Source organism: Diospyros lotus, chromosome 11 (genome assembly GCF_014633365.1).
Source record: "Diospyros lotus cultivar Yz01 chromosome 11, ASM1463336v1, whole genome shotgun sequence".
NCBI classification, from domain to species: Eukaryota; Viridiplantae; Streptophyta; class Magnoliopsida; order Ericales; family Ebenaceae; genus Diospyros; species Diospyros lotus.
The window spans coordinates 20,889,858-20,906,579 of NC_068348.1; the positions used below are offsets into that span (position 1 = coordinate 20,889,858).

The window sequence follows — 16,722 nt, forward strand, 5'->3', positions numbered from 1 at the left end:
TTTTAATTCCTTTCTCCGACTTAGTTTTGGAAAGCATTTGCTATGAACTGTATAAATGTGTTCATACTCATCTTTTAACCAGCAGCGATCAGAGAGCAGCTACTGGATATATACAAAGAAAAGAAAAGAAACCTCGGAAAATTGGTTTCCAAATATCTTGCTTCTATATATACAGGCAGGCAGGCTGGCTAGGTTGAAGAAGCTTGCACAAAACATTAACTGGACTTATTGTAGAAATCCATAAAACTGTCTGCTTTTCTCTTGCCAAATCTCCATCGTTGGCCATGTATGTATGCATGTGCTGTGTGGTCAACCACTTGAGGTCAAGTTGCTCTTGGAGCTACCTTGTCCGGATTGCACGGGCGTTGAGCAACTGAATTCATCCTTCAAAGTAACCATGTGGAATTAACTTTATCAGGCCTTACTCTGATAGTATATTCAAATTAATGCTAATTAAGCATAAGCAATGGAGGATTTTGTATTGGGCAAGTGGGTGAATGTGCAGTTTAAAGAAGTTTGGCAGCATATATATATAAAAGCTAGTCAGTGGTTTATCAATTAAGCTGATGTACTCTCTCTACTTACTTGAGACATGGAAAATTGGCTCTGATTGTCTGAGACTGAAACGCAATCAAACACCATGCTTTCCTCCGCAAATGCTCTCAATCTTTCAAGCTCTGGCATGATAACCTTGTTGAGATCTGGTCTGTCTTTCCGTCTTAGCTCTGAACACTTGAGAGCAATATTGGCAAATGATAGGGCCTCTTCAACAGGCCAATCAGGTACTTCTGGATCCAGCATCTTAGTAAAAGTCCCCTTCTCAATGGCCAGTCCAACATGGTGGGTCAATCCCATTGGCGGTTTGGCTGTTATTATCTGAAGAAACATGATCCCAAGTGAATATATGTCAGATTTTACACCGAGCATTCCTGTTTGTTGATACTCCGGATCTATATAGCAGAAAGTTCCAGCAGCTGATGTCATTCGATACTGGGTGACATTTTCGGCTACTGATGGGGGGACGAGCCTGGCCAAGCCGACATCACTGATCTTGCTAACATAGTTGCGGTCAAGTAAGATGTTAGCAGGTTTTAGGTCACGGTGCACTAGAGGTTCTGGTTTGGTCTGGTGGAGAAATAGTAGGGCAGTGCCAATTTCAGCTGCAATTCGGAACCTTTGCTGCCAGGACAGAGGTGGGGTGTTTCCATGGCGGAAGAGACGGTCTTCTAAGCTGCCATTGGACATGTACTCATAGACTAGGCACCCATACTCTGGGCAGGCTCCCAGAAGGAGAACCATGTTGGGATGGCGTACAGTGCTCAGTACTTCAACCTGTGATGATTATTGGAGTTTAGTCAAATAAGAAAAGTAAAAAACACATACCAAGGAAGGTGAGCATTGGTAGTAATGTTAAGGTTGCTCTTTTGCATGGGTTTTAGTTGTGGAAATCTACAGGCGAGGAGCTTTGCACATTGGAATGCTCTTTTTAAGTAAACATATACCACTGCTTGTATTGGAATAGTCATTGATGTGAAGAATTGCAAGATAAACTGGTAGAAGGCAGACTTGAAGTGGAAACTTCAATGTTGTTTTGTAGAGAAAAGACCTAAAAAAGAGTTAATGATAATGATATAAAGAACCAAAAGAGAAAGGGAAAGCTGGGTTTTATTTGCCTTCAGTGAACTCAGGCCAGAATTCCTATTTGGCTTCTATTGTTTGTAACATATTTAGACAGGCAAACGAAAATTTTGAAAGCTATTTTCAAACGGCTTAGTGCTTTACATATTTTCTTGTAGGATGGAACTAAGCCTAACTGAGGCAGATGATGATGTGGATGTGCATTTGGAAGATTTATTCTCTAGAGAACTCAAAACTTTACCTGGTTTTTATTGGTTATACTCTTGAAACTAGTGTTGGTGTGCCGCAGGGGTGGGGTCTTTTCAAATCTTCATATTCTGTTGATAACTTGACTAAAAGGGTGTCTCGTTGCACGAGACTCCCTGGTTAATTTGTAGTTGAGGGAGGGTCAATTTTACAGGCAGCCTTACTCTTGTTTTGCAACTCAATCACGACACAGGAACCTTACCATTTGTTACGTACCAACCAGGGCTCACCCTCTGTTGATAGCCGGACTAATTGCTTTGCTCGGTATTTATAACTTCTGTAACACATGAATTGAAATTCTCCATCTTACCTCTTGCTGGAACTGCGATCTTCCTTGAGCTGCATCTGGACGAAGAACCTTGACTGCAACTTCCGTGTGATCAAGGTAACACTTAAAGACCGGGCCATAACCTCCTTCTCCAATCTTACGAGATAGCGAGAAGTAATTGGTTGCAGCCTCTATCTCTTCAATCGTGTACTTCCTGTATCTAACTTCTAATTCTGCCAGTTTATGCAGCACCTTATTCTTCTCTTCTGCTTCTTTGAGTGCTCTCCTTTCTGCATCAATCCTCTTCCTTGCTTCCAGTTCTGCAATTCTCTGAGCTGCTTCAGCAGCCTCAAGGGCTGCCCTGGACTTCTCCCTTTCCTTTCCTACAATTTCCAATGCTGCTTCTTCGGACAGTCTCACCCGTTCTAGTTCCTGCTGTTCTTCCATTTTCCATCGCTGTAGCTCATTCGCCTACAACGCAACATTAACTTAGAATTAACCCACTGTGAATGATAAAAAATCACAGAACAAAATTTATGTGTTCTTTAATTCATATATACCTTTTCTTTTGCCTCAAATGCTTCTTTGCAGGCTGTGCAGTACATGTCCATTGTTTTCTTGAGCTCAAGCTTTAGCTTCCTCATCTCCGCCTCAGCATCATCCTGTTAAATTTACATCTCAGCATGGTATTTTTTAGTCTCCATATGTTATTGTTCCAATTGTATAATAGTTTGATGTGTCGTTGAGGAACTAATGTGCATATATCTCTATCCCCACATGCATATAATATAAGTTTACAAAAATAAATGCTTCATCCACTTTCATATTATCGGTACTTCTATTCTTTACTGAGATCTGGAAGGTTAATGTTGCTGACATTCAAGTTATCTTGGTGGTGGTAGAATTAATTATTTGAAAGATGATCTATGGAACAGTTAATGTTACCTAACAGTGTCCTCAGCGCTTTTGTATTAGTGTTCCTTGTAATTTTGCTATATACCCCGAATACTTGAAGAATCCACAAACGCACACACACATATATATATTCCTTACCATTGTCTGTGATGAATATGAGTTGTCACTATCTTGGGAGCTTGAGGAGTATTCAGGTGGTGGTGTACTTGTTGTATCAACCGATTTGTGTCCAAGCTGCTGGGACTCAAAGCTATGGGTATTGTCAGAGAATGAATGAGGATTCGTCATTTGATCAACACTTGGTGTGCCAGAACTGGCAAAGGATGTGTCTGATTCTGGTGTGGAGAGGTCTGGATAAGATTTCCCAGTTGGGCCTCTCCTGTGAGTGAATGGTGACCTATATATATTTATGATATTAGTAACATTATTCAAATCAGCACCCCCCCCCCCACCCCCAAAAGTCAATTACAAAACTCAAAATAGACCATATAAAACTGAAACTTCTTGTTATCTTATGGATTGTTACACGGTTTTGACTTACTTGATGATCCAATCCATCTCATGCTGCATGTAATGTGAAGAAGGGGGCAGTAGCCTTGGAGCTTCTACAGAAGATACAAATAGTAATATCACGGAATTAGCTAGCTAGCTTCATTATTGACTGCGGGATATAAGCAAAAAAAAAAGAAAGATAATTAACCTGTTGTACAAATTCTGGAGTGTTTTGGTGTCTCAGAGTGATTTGATCTGATGCTGCGTTGATTCAGAGCATGGTTACGAAGCGGGGCAGGACGAAGTGCAGATCTTGAGGATATCTTTCCTTTGGAGACGACATATACAGTACAAAAATCTGGTGTTGCTTTTGTAACACTCAGTGGAATATCTGTTGTTTTCCATTTCCTGCACCATAATAACTCTATCCAAAACTTAGAGCTGGAATGTCTTCCAAACTTTCGAATTCATGTTGTGTATATATAAGCGCATTATTCCATAAAGTTAAGGCCAAAACATTGTTGCTGTTGATGCCACTGGAACCTAATCTGGGGGTACTTTTGGTGGTTCCAAGGGCAGCCACCGCCACCGGTGCACTGGCTGGGCTGCTCCTTTTTTTTACGTGGAACCCAAACTTATCCCTTTTACTAAGGAAACAACAAAAAACAATGGTCCATACGTACTTGAGAAGCGCATTCTTGGAATGGGCACCGAGGACCAAAATCTCTGTAGCTGACTGCACAACATAGGCGACTAATGCTTTGACAACATCAGTATCCTCCAGCACCACATCTTGGCATTTGATCTGTCTCAAACATTTGGTTAGATTCCGAAAGAAGATGATGATTGTGGTGGGTATTGCCTACTAGTTACGGTGATAAAATTAAACGTATAATTTGACAGAAAGAAATGGAGCTTGGAATGGATAGAAATACCAACATCTCTACGTGTGCAGAGGCAGCGGAAAGGAAGGAAGAGTTCCCTGTTGAGTTCATCATTGGCGTCAGAAATGTGGCTGGACTCTGCACCCACAAAACAAACATGGTATGTCGGAGTGTCTAAAGCTATGTGATATTGATATTTTTATAATTATGAGTTTTATTAATGTATTAAAGATATTTTATATAATTATATATAAAAATATCACTGTCACGCTATTCTGCCAACACTCTTTGTTCAAGAATAAAAATAAATTTGTGAAGAAATTCTCGTTTGCAAATAATACAAACAGCTAGGGACAGGGGGATTGGATTGGGAAGAGCCCAAAAACAGAAAGAAAAAAGGAAGAGAGCAAGAGGAGGAGAAGAGAATAATATAATATTACTTGGAGAAACATTGACATGAACCAAAACCACAGTTTGACCCCTGTTGAGAAGGTGTTCTGTAGCCCATTTCAGAGCTCTGTAGCTGCCTTTGTTCCTGCTTATGGCCACTGCTACCAACCTGTGTATCGTCTCCTTCTTTTCTTCGTTCTTGGGAAACCACATCTTTCTTTCTTAATTAATCAATCAATTTCTTCCTCAATCTGCATTCCTTCCACCGAGATTATGAAAAAAATTTCTCGAAAAATTCATAGAAAGCCTCTCCGGAGGGATTTGATTATTTGATAAGAAAAGAAAAAAGAAAAAAGAAAAGAAAGCTGAATCCTAGAATCCCACTCTAAATTAGCTAACTCTATTTGACCTCTCTCCATCAAAATCTTGAGGCATCTCCATCATTTGCGGGCAGTCATCAGTTTCAGCTTTGACTCCCTTGAAAGCATATATTTTTTCAGAGATTTTGTTAGATGCCATCAAGCAGCGGCTTGAAAGAAAAGAACAAATATGAAAACTTTTATACAAATCTTAATATATATTAAAGTAATAGAGTTGTTGCAATCAGTTTCTCACCCAAAAACTACCTCTAAAATTTGCATGAAATTTGCATTAGTTTTCCAGTATTATTAATTAATCAAAAATAAATATTTTCTATCATATCTTCTCATCAATTAATCCCTTAATTAATTAAAAATAAATATTATTTTTAAAAAATATGAATAGACAACTTAAACTATTAATTAAGTGATAAAAAATCGTTCATATTTTTTTATATTTTCAATATTTTGCTATTATTGTATAAATTAAATTTCAATAATATAAATCAAAATTCATATTTTTAATATTATTGCACACAGTTTTCTGCAAAAAAGTTATCTTTAGTTTTTTTTTTTTCAAGAAGTAATATTCTATTCAGTTAAAAACGTGTTATTGAATCGCTTTGAAGATATGTTATGCAACATTCAAATTTTGAACTATTCGATTTTCGCGCATAGACTGCTCTATTATCTGATATTGAAAATTGAAAAGTGTGTATCAAGATCAGCAATAACCAATGAGTTTTCCAATGTTATTAATTAATCAAAAATAAATATTTTATATCATATCTTCTCATCAATTAATCCCTCAATCAATCAAAAATAAATATTATTTCTTAAAAATATAAATAGACAATTTAAACTATTAATTAAGTCATAAAAAATCGTTTATATTTTTTAATGTTTTCAATATTTTCAATGATTTTTTATTATTGCATAAATTAAATTACAATAATATAAATCAAAATCCATATTTTCAATATTATTGCACACAATTTTCTGCCAAAAAACTACCTTTAGTTTTTCTTTTTTTTAGAAAATAATATTCCTTCTAGTTAAAAATGTGTTATTAAATCCCTCTGAAAACGTGTTATGCAATATTCAGATCATGGACTGTTCGATTTTTGCGTATAAACTATTCTATTATTTGATATTGAAAATTGAAAAACATGCATCAGCAATAACCAATGGATTTTTCAATGTAATTAATTAATCAAAAATAAATATTTTTTATCATATATTCTCATCAATTAATCCCTCAATCAATCAAAAATAAATATTATTTATGAGAAATATGAATAAACAACTTAAACTATTAATTAAGTTATAAAAAATCGTCCATATTTTTTAATATTTTCAGTATTTTCAATGTTTTGTTATTATTACATAAATTAAATTTCAATAGTATAAATTAAAATCTATATTTTCAATATTATTGCACATGCCAAAAACTGTCTTTAGTTTTTTTTTTAGGAAGTAATATTCCTTCTAGTTAAAAACGTGTTACATATTGAATCCCTCTGAAAACATATTATGCAATATTTAGATTCTGGATTGTTCGATTTTCGCACATAGATTGCTCTATTATCTGTTATTAAAAATTAGAAAGTGTGTATTAGGATGCAAGGTTTTCATTCCAAAGATGTCATTGGCTCCATCGGATTCAAGATTGTCGTTCAAGTTTCAGAAAAGACAAATTTCTTTGATTGTATTCTACGCTGTGACCATCAACAAAAGTCAAGGGCAATCATTATTGAATGTAGGACTTTATTTGAAAAATCAGTATTCGGTTATATGTAATTATATCAAGAGTTACAAGCTGAACTGATTTAAAAATACTAATATATGATAAGAAAGGAGAACAAACAAACTCAACTACAAACGTTCTATTCAAATAAGTTTTTAAAAATTTATAATATTTAATTTTATTATAAATTTCATTTTTTATGATATTTATAATTTAATAAAACTAAATTGTGGTGTTTCCAATATTTATTGAAAGTTCATATATTTTTTATGTCTTCGTTTGTGAATTTATTTTCCGTGTGCGATGGTGAAGAACTAGTAGAAAATAAAAGAAGCAAGGTGATCAATGCTGTCATTTTATTAAATAAATACATTATAATAATTAAATCTACGGTTTAGATAAAAAGAGGTAAAATTAAAAATACATTATATAAGCCTTTAATAACACTTTCTTATATATAATTTTTTGTAATAGAACTTATATACGCACATTTAAAAATGCTCAAATCATAGCTTGCTAGCAACGTTGAAAGTAAAAATATATAGGTTTGTGATAAAAATTAATACTGATGGTATAAACTTAGTGTAGTTAGTGAAAAACTTTTTTTATTTTTTGATAGAGCCGACTAATGAAGGTTACCAACTAGGTGGAGGATCGATCTCCTGAGTTGGCCTTACCTCTTATATCGATTAAAACTGAATTTATATTGCTCCAAACGTGCCCTAAATATTTTACATTAATCCAAGTACCAAAGGACAAAGGTAGGAAAACGGAGTTTAGAAAACTACAAAAGAACACACTACCACTGTAATCACCATTGAATTATTACTAGTTACTTCTACGTACTACTCATTGAGAACTAATGACATCCTTGGACTAGATCACACAACTGGGCCAGTGTGTCTGACAGATTAACAAGCCGCGTAATAAGTTGGTCGCCTTGACGTCTTCTGAAAGCCATCTCAGAGGCCTCAGCATTTCTGAGATTGGCCGACACAAAGTCCAAACCATCGTCAAGGTTTCCTCTAAGTGTGGCAGTGATTTGCTCCACGTTTTCAAGCAGTTCTGCAGCTATTGCCTGCTCCTTCTCTTCTACGTCATTGTTCTCAACCCTTATCTGCTCGCATTTCCCATGTTTTGGAGGCTTCACCTTTTCCTCTTCGCTGCTTTGCTCAGGAACAACTTGTTTGTCTCTGGAGCGTTTCTGAGGCGGCGTCGGTGTCGGCGTCGGCGTCACCCTTTCCTTCACGATGTGTCTCCTACGTGTTAAGTCGCTCCTCCTCTTCTTAAAGCCTACTATTGTAATGAGAAGTAGAAAGACAGCTATTAAGCGCATTCGGTTTTGATACAAAGCTTATTTTAGTTCAATCATTTGGGTTTTAATCACATCAACAGCCCAAATGGTGTGTTTCAACAATGATAGCTAAAGCTAACATAAGTGTTCAACCAAATCACTACAGAAACTAATCTCAGGTGGTATTCAGTAAATTGATGGAAACAAGGAGCTACGTGAACTTAAAACCACTTCGTGAAGCCAGATTTCAAGTACTTGGAGCTTATGCTGCATATTGCTCATCACCTAAAGAGTTTCCGCACTTCAAGTACTTGGAGTGGTATTCATTATACTTATAGTTAGGCAGTTTGGCCAAATTAAAAATGCAAGACCAACGGCCAAGCCATAATCTTCTCTTGCTCCATAGTCCAGGTAATATTTATTCCAATTAAGAGATTAAACAGTTGCAAGTAACAGCAGAATGAAAAGCAACATACACATGCAAAAATAAAAAAGAGGAAGGATACGATGTTTTACGGAGCTAAGGGGAGTAAGAAAACTGAAGTACATGGTTCTTTGTTTCAAATAGGAAAATAGAAAGTGAATTGAGAAAGCAGACTCGTAGCAGATGTAAGAGCAATAGCATGCTCAGGATTTATGCTGGATCAATGTGTCCAGAGAAAAAAGGGATGAGATATTGTTTGACATCGATGTAGTAGCAGTCACTATCGTTAAAAGCACCTCTTTACACAAACCTGAATAATAGCTTAAGCCAGATTCATAAGAATCCTGAGGACGTCTTAGCAAATATCTACTTTCTATCAATTATTGATGTCGTTTGGCATTCAAAAGCAGAAATATTTACATACCAGAAGCAATACTTTAATATTATTTGTGTACAAGAAGCTAAGTATGTGCTATCAAGCAGTGGACAAGTCTAAAACTACAAGAACAAATATATTAAATGGGAGTAAAAGTAAACTTTAAAAAATAAATGAAATGGGGAACAAACTCAAAGTCTCAAAAGTGCCATCTATGAGATTTTTATACTTCTATAGTTCTTTGCTATTCCAAAGCAATGGAACAACTCCCAAACATATACAATAGTAGAACCATCAAAAGGATACACAGAATAACAAGAGAAAATAATCAGAAACCCGCTGAGTCAATTCTTGTTGCTCCTAAAAGTAAAAATTATCAAAGTATGAATAAGCACTTTTAGCGTTGATATAGTTCAACATCAATGTGTCACAAATGGGTTGATCCAACATAATCACTGTCACTGCAATGTATGATTCAATGTGACACTTTGCACAAGTTCAAGCAGGCAAAAGGACAAGTTACTCAAGGACTTTCTATTCTTTTGTGCAAGAAGTCCCCCAAATGGGAGTACTAGAATCCCCCGAAAAATCTAGAAAATCCTGATGAGGAACTAAAAAATGAACTCCATTTCAGGGGCTTTTTTTTTTCTTCTCATATAAATCACAAGAATTGCAATAACAATCATCACATCACAATAAGAAGCCCTGAATTTTGATAAAAAAGATAGTGCATGCTAAATCTATGATCTTGTTTAAATCTCATTGCTAGTTGCATAATTGGATCTACATTATTCCAGACATTCCATTGTTGTGATTGTTTCGACTGGCTGCAATGCTTCTTGTAATACCAAAGATTGCATAAAATTAAGACCTTGTGAATCATGACCACAAGTATATGGGCATGTTGTGAACATTTAGGCATAATGTGTATCGTACTATATGGGAAAATAATAGGATGTTATAACTTCAGAATACACTTCAAATTAAACATGATTTAAGGAAAAACGAGGTTCTTCTATCTCATTTATTGAGGATCCATTTGACAACAACCTTTTTTAAGCAATTTTAATACTTTTTGGCTTAAAAGAAACTAAAGTTATTTGGTTCCCAGTTTATTTCTTCTTCTGTTTCCTTTATTTTATTATTATTATTTTTTTTGCTTAAAATAAACAAAGTTCTCAGACTAAAAAAGTGCAAAAAGCTTAAAAAGTAAAAAAATACACTTTTTTTTTTTTTTGCTTTTTTCAAAAAAAGAGAAATATATTTTACATTTTCATGTAACTCTTTTCATAAGGTATAATAATACACTTGTTACAGCTGTTGTACTAGTTTTCTAGACCACATTCTTACAGAAATGGCTACCTTTTAACTGTTACCAAAAGCACTACACCATAGCTTTTGTACAATAACAAAAACAATCCTAAGTCTTAATCCTACTAGGTGATGCTATCTAATGAATTCTAGTTTTTCAACTATCTCTATTTATAATTTATGGTCATATCATTTTTAAGGCCATTATACCTCATTCAACTGGGTTTTTAAGCTAGTTTTTTCTGTGATAAAACCAAACCGATCTTGAAGGCCTCAAAATTTTAATTCTGTTAAATGTGGCTTCAATTCTCCAAATGTCATTAAAAGATACAAGATCCAAGTGATCAATTCAAATAATGCCAAATATATCCCACATCCTTACCATGTCATATCCAATAGGCACAAGTACATATGGAGAAAGAAGACTCCATGTTTCATAGCTCAATGTCACCAAAATCCATAACATTGTAAGTAGAGATTAACCTCCCAAACCAAACTGTGATGATTGATAAACTTGATCTAGAAAGTTCAACGTAGAGTCTAAGCCATTAGAAGATAAGTGATAACAGCCCTTCAAATATAACATACCAAGGAGCAATAAGACAAGCTAGTCGTGTTTTATAGATTGCAACATCCTTTCCAACTAAACAACTCGACCAAAATGGTATAGATTATAACATATATATGATCTATCCTCTACATGTTTAACTCTTCATACCAAAAGCCGGAAGTGGCAGATAATTTCTGAGAGATTGTAGCAGGCTTTCCAACATGCAAATAAAGAAGATGCTTGTTGTTGAAGAGGTTCTCTTGGAAATGGGAGTTTGGAGCTGGGATATTACTAATCAAAGATGTGGAGCTGCCATAGGTAAAGCGGGTACAAAGCAATTGAAGTAGTCCGAGGAAGTTGTAGACAAAACTTCTGAAAATTGACAATAGGATGAATGTGGTTTGACCTCCTTACTTATCCTTTTATAGGCCATAACAACTTCTTGTAAGAAGTAGGGGAAGGTTGTGTATCCACTACATAAAATCCAGAAATTGGTTAGAGAAGGTACCAGAATGTTTGTAAGCCAGCATATGCGGTGACTGCTTGGATGATCTGTCCATTGAACAAGTCATGAGCTAAAGTCCCCGGATGGAAGGAAGATAGCGGTTTATTATTTGACCATCAATCCACAAGTAGGCCAGAAGAAGCAAACACTTTGGAGCACCTACTCAAGGATTCCAAGTGTCAAGGAGCCTTGATCGAGCATTCACCCAAACTAAAGGAAAGACTCAATATATTAAAAGAAAGAACCAAGTAAGATTTTGAGGTAAAGGGACATGGTCCTAAGTCAAGTGACCTCAGACTAGAGAAATAGATACTTGTGAATGGCTACTTAAAATTAAAGAAGAAAAAGGTGGGAAGAACATGATACCGTTCATGAAAGGTTTGTAGTACCAGTTATGAGCACTTTGATGGGATGCAGAGATGGGTTTTCCTAGAAGGAAAATTTGGGATGTCAATGCTCATCTTCTTTCCTCCTTTGATTAGTAAACAGAAAGTCAATGTGCATGGTATATTCCAAAATTTCTTCATAAACAGCCTTCAAGGTTGTTCGAACATTTATAATTTAGCTCCAAGGGATAAAATACTTACGAATTGGCAGTGTAAGTACAATAAAGTAGAGGAGATAATGAATCATCATGTTAAAATTACAAGGTTAACAAGAAGTTTCAGATCCTTATCCACATCTTGATTTAGTGGGCCATGCCAAGTTCATTTTCTAGTTGTTTGGTTGCTGGAGTTCGAGAACTGAAAATTATTTTAAGTATGTTATCGTCTTCAAGAGGCATATTTGCAATTGTTCTTGTCACTTCCCCAATATAGGTACTTTGCATTTGGAAGAATTAACATGGAGAATATTACATAAAAAAATTTCCATCTACCAGCATTTAAGGCTAAATTTAGGAATGGAGGAGCATGTCTTTGGATGCGTGCAAACCTTAACACATCTAATTCCAACATTCATGGTGAAAAGTTACCGGCAAACAGAAAAAAAAGAAAAGAAAAGGAAAAGCTACTACCTAACTCCTAGGAACATAAAATGTCAAAGATGGAAAATTCTCTCATTTTGAAGCAATTCTCTCTAGAGAAGGAACATTGGGTCTTTAAGTTGTAGTGATGGTGGATAGAGGCACTTTATATGGTAATTACTTGTCATTAAAGTTCTATGAGCTCCATAAAAGCCTCTAGTGGGAATACAATTAAGATTTGGAAAGACAAATAACATTTTAAAATTTGAAATTTTAAAATGATTTCCAATTTTCTATCAAATCTCTAGTTTTCATTTGCTATAGAAAATTTGGAAAACGTGTTCAAATGATAGAAATCTAGAAACTAATTTCCAATATAGAAAATTAGAACATATGTTCAAAAGAAAGAGATGCTTTAATTTCTTTTGTGTAACATGTGTCGGAGAAGGAGATGAGAATCATTTGGGGAAATTTTTTGGAAAACCACGTTTTCCAAATATCCAAATTAATAAGGAAAACTTAGATAACTCATTTGAGTAGTTTTCCAAGTTTTGTTCAATTTTGGAAAACCATGTTTTCCAAATCTCCATTTTCCATTTGGAAAATTTTTGTACTTGAACAAGTTTTATAGTTTACTGTTTTGAGTGGAGTAATTTTCTGAATAACTAGAACTGTTTTCCACAACTGAACAACCCCTTGCTCTCTCCTTTCTCTCCACTCTCACTTCACTCCAACATTTCCAACCCATTTTGTGGATTCTCCATGAACAAAACAAGCAGGAACCACTAATGCTCTAGGAGAGAGGCTAAACAACAAACGCCTGTAACATCCAGGAAATACAAAACGAGGTAGCATCAAAAGAAACTCTAAAACGGTTAAGGAGAGAGTATGTAGCTTGGTTTAAAATGAACAAAAGAAGCCAACTCTACAAGTTCCATGTATATTAGCAACAACACAAATGTAATATCCTATACTATTGTCGGACATTTTAAGTGAATCACCATAAGCCAAAATTAAAAGTAGCAGAAAAGTAAAGCACGCAAGGAAAGAATACGCAATTAAACTAATACCGAGATCGCATCCAAATCATCAGTTGGGTTTCCGAGAAATAGGAAGAAATCCTATAAGAGGAAAATTGAAATTTAATGGTAACACTACAAAAAGTACACACCTATATACATATATGATAATTATTTAGCTAAGCAAATCAGTTTGCAGACCTATGATTCATGCAATTCATACCAGAGGAGTCGGGCAAAAGGGGCAGAACATGAGAAACCGCATCAGCAACAGCTTCAGGATCATTATCCGGATCAGTATCCGATTCTTCGTCTGCTTTCAAATGATCGTCGATGGCTTTATAAACCTCAGAATCAATATCCTCGGGAACAAAGCCAAAAACCTGCCTCCTTGCGTGGTTGTCCAGAGCGCAGTAAGATTTTCCGAGCGTGGATTCGGAGCGCTTGACGTTGTTGAAGAGAGAGAGGAGGGAGTCCCACTTCCGGCGGCACTGGTCCAAGGTGCGGCTGACGTCTAGGGCGTTGCAGTTTCCTGCGATGATCTTCCACTTCTGGAAAGAGGAGAGCGTCCTGCCGCACTCGCCTTCGATGGCGGCGATCTCGTTCACGAGGATGAGAGATTCGCGAGCGCTCCAGTCCGGGGCTACTTGAGAACGAGTACGGCGGGAGGAGCCCTCCTCCGGCGCCGGCGCCTCCATCGCCGTGATTTCCTTCTTCTTCCTTTTGATACAGTGGCCGTCGATCTGAGCCGGAAAAGCCAAGGCGCTGTCGGTCGTCGAAGACTCGAAAATAAGCTACAGTTTTTATTTTGTATAATTTATTTTCATTTAAAATGGAAGGGAAAAATGAACTCTAAAAAACTTTCACCTTCATCTTTTGTAGTTTGCTTATTTTAACGAATTCTCATGTGATTTATTTTTAATATTTTTATTTCTTTTATGGATTCTATAAATTTACTTTTTGTACATTTATTTTCATTTGGGGTTAATTTGTTATGTGTGTTGATTAGTTGTAAAAAAGAAATAACGTTAAACCATTACTTTTTGAAACTTGAAAAAGATTATAGTGTCCAGATATAATAGTAATTTTTTCAGTTATTAGTGTTTTTATTTTATTTTGTTATGTTTATTATTTAAGTTATTGAGTTTTAATAAGTAATCATGTGACTAGTAAAATAAAAAATAAATAAATTCCTTAGATGAGATGAAATCATGTACGATTCCTAAGGTTAATTACATTAATAATCACTCAATTTTGTATTATATTATTGTTTGGTCACTGAATTTTGAAATGTTACATATTAGTAGCTAATATTTCAAAATTGTTACTACTTAGTTACTGAACTTTAAAATGTTACCTATTAGTCATTAATATTTCAAAATCGTTTCTTACCCGTCACTCGTTAGTCACTGAACTTTAAATTCACGAGTAACGTATGAGAAACAATTTTGAAATATTAGTAACTAGTAGGTAATATTTTAAAGTTTAGTGATTAAACAGTAACAGTTTTAAAATATTAGTGACTAATAGGTAATATTTCAAAGTTCAGTAATCTAACAATAATAGAATACAAAGTTGAGTGATTATTAGTATAATTAATCCGAATTCCTATGTGATTGGAATTAATAATCTAGCATAAATACGAATTATTTTAAGATACGAAAACAAAAATATAATATTCTTTAAAATTTATGAAAATCTCTTATGTTGTGACTAAGTAACCACTTGACAAAGAAAATGGGAAGGAAAAATATATTCTTTTGCCTCCAAAAAAAAAACCCAAGATAGACCCAAGCAGAAGAATCCCTAGAAAGAAAGCTTGAAAATTTAGATAAAATAATTTTTAGAAAACTCTTCTAGAGACCACTTCTAGGAGACCTTCCCAAGAGACTCTCTTAGTTACTCTCGAGAGTTTAAGGTCATGTAAACTTGCTTTTAATGCCTCTACTTAGAAATCCGAAGTAGATGATCTTGAAAAATGTAAATACTCTTTCAACTGTCAATTTCAATCTCTATAAACAAAAAAAATAATATTCCCAATTGAGATATGACTACAACACAACTCAAACTATATTTCTCTTGATTTTATATACTTTTTGGCAGAGACTAACTTAAGGATTGGAGGGTTCGCATAAAAAACACTCCGTGTCCTTAACCGTCTTTCATTTTACAAATTTTTCAAAAATTAGAGATTAAAGACAAACTCTCTTTCGCAGTTATAAATTTATTATTATATCTTAACCACAACAATATCGATTGAGAAAAAGTTGATCAAATATGTCAAATGCAGTTTTGAATGAATAATATGATGCATATTGTAACTATGAACATGCAAAAGAATTGCAGAATATACTACTTGGAAAATATATTTTTGAGGATGAAGGGACAAGGAAATTTATGGCTTATAATTTTTTTTTATCATTTAGAATGAATGATAAAAAAAAAAAACTATTGCTACTTAAATATATTATCGATGAGAGGTGTTGTTTTGCCTGAAATTTTTACTATTCAATGTTTAATTGAAAAATTAATTGAATCTTTGAATGATTTTATGTTGAATTGTAGACAAAAAAAAAAAAGAGGTTATGATTTAACAACAAACCATAGTACCTATACAAATTGAAGAAAAGGATGGACTTTTAAATAAGATTCTAAAGGGTAAGAGTTACTCTCTATGGCTAATCTAGTCAAGACTAAATTGAATAAGTATTCTTTTTTGCCTAATAACAATTGTAAACATAAGCCTAATAAGATTAATCCAGTGAATAATAATTCACAAATACAAAAGAAAAAGCGGGAATGTGTTGTATGCAGTAAACATGGACATTATGCTGTTGTTTGTAGGTATCACAAAGGAACAACAAAAAGAACAATCAAAATTAGGAGGGCTCAATGCCCCCATGGGCATAGCACGGATGGTTCACAGAGTAAAAGATTGCACCCAAGGATGCAGGTCCGAGTCATGGCATGGCAGCTGCAATATGGAAATTTCATTCTCTTGTGGGGATGGTTCTTTGTGGGCACTATGTACTGTATCTCCTACCTTGGGGGCCGTCGTGTTTCGTGATTAACCCCTCCCATGTGTGTGAGACAATGTGTGGGGGCCCTTAAGGTGATGAATTTCACCTTTTGCACCCAAAATTAGGAGGGCTCAAAGACCAAAGCAAATGTGGTGGAGGATGATGAAGTGATCACTGCTATCATTTCCTAAGTGAACATGATAATTGAAGTGAAAGGATAGGTGATTGATTAGGTGCAATGAGGCGCATTTGTGCTAATTGATATGAATTTTCCTTTTACACAAGTATAAGAGAAGGCATTAACCTAGTGTATATGGGAA

At 34.9% G+C, this 16,722-nt stretch overlaps 2 protein-coding genes across 3 annotated transcripts; both read right to left on the reverse strand.

The window, feature by feature from the left end:
* Positions 1-21: 21 nt before the first annotated feature.
* LOC127812769 (U-box domain-containing protein 35-like) lies at positions 22-5,046 on the reverse strand. Its single transcript, XM_052353296.1, has 10 exons — positions 4,884-5,046; positions 4,499-4,623; positions 4,243-4,364; positions 3,768-3,967; positions 3,609-3,672; positions 3,206-3,464; positions 2,713-2,814; positions 2,195-2,623; positions 586-1,332; positions 22-384 (listed from the first exon to the last, which is right to left on the reverse strand). The coding sequence occupies exons 1-10, from the start codon at positions 5,044-5,046 to the stop codon at positions 310-312; spliced, it is 2,286 nt and encodes a 761-aa protein (XP_052209256.1). The 3' UTR covers positions 22-309.
* A 2,522-nt stretch (positions 5,047-7,568) lies between these two features.
* On the reverse strand, positions 7,569-14,205 carry LOC127813664 (uncharacterized). 2 transcript variants are annotated; one of them, XM_052354758.1, is made up of 2 exons: positions 13,606-14,205; positions 7,569-8,232 (listed from the first exon to the last, which is right to left on the reverse strand). In XM_052354758.1, exons 1-2 carry the CDS (start codon positions 14,078-14,080, stop codon positions 7,799-7,801), a joined length of 909 nt encoding a protein of 302 aa, XP_052210718.1. In that variant the 5' UTR covers positions 14,081-14,205; the 3' UTR covers positions 7,569-7,798. The 2 variants fall into 2 exon arrangements, with proteins under 2 accessions (XP_052210718.1, XP_052210717.1); XM_052354757.1 differs by having other exon boundaries at positions 7,569-8,235; positions 13,606-14,203.
* Between the last annotated feature and the right edge of the window lie 2,517 nt (positions 14,206-16,722).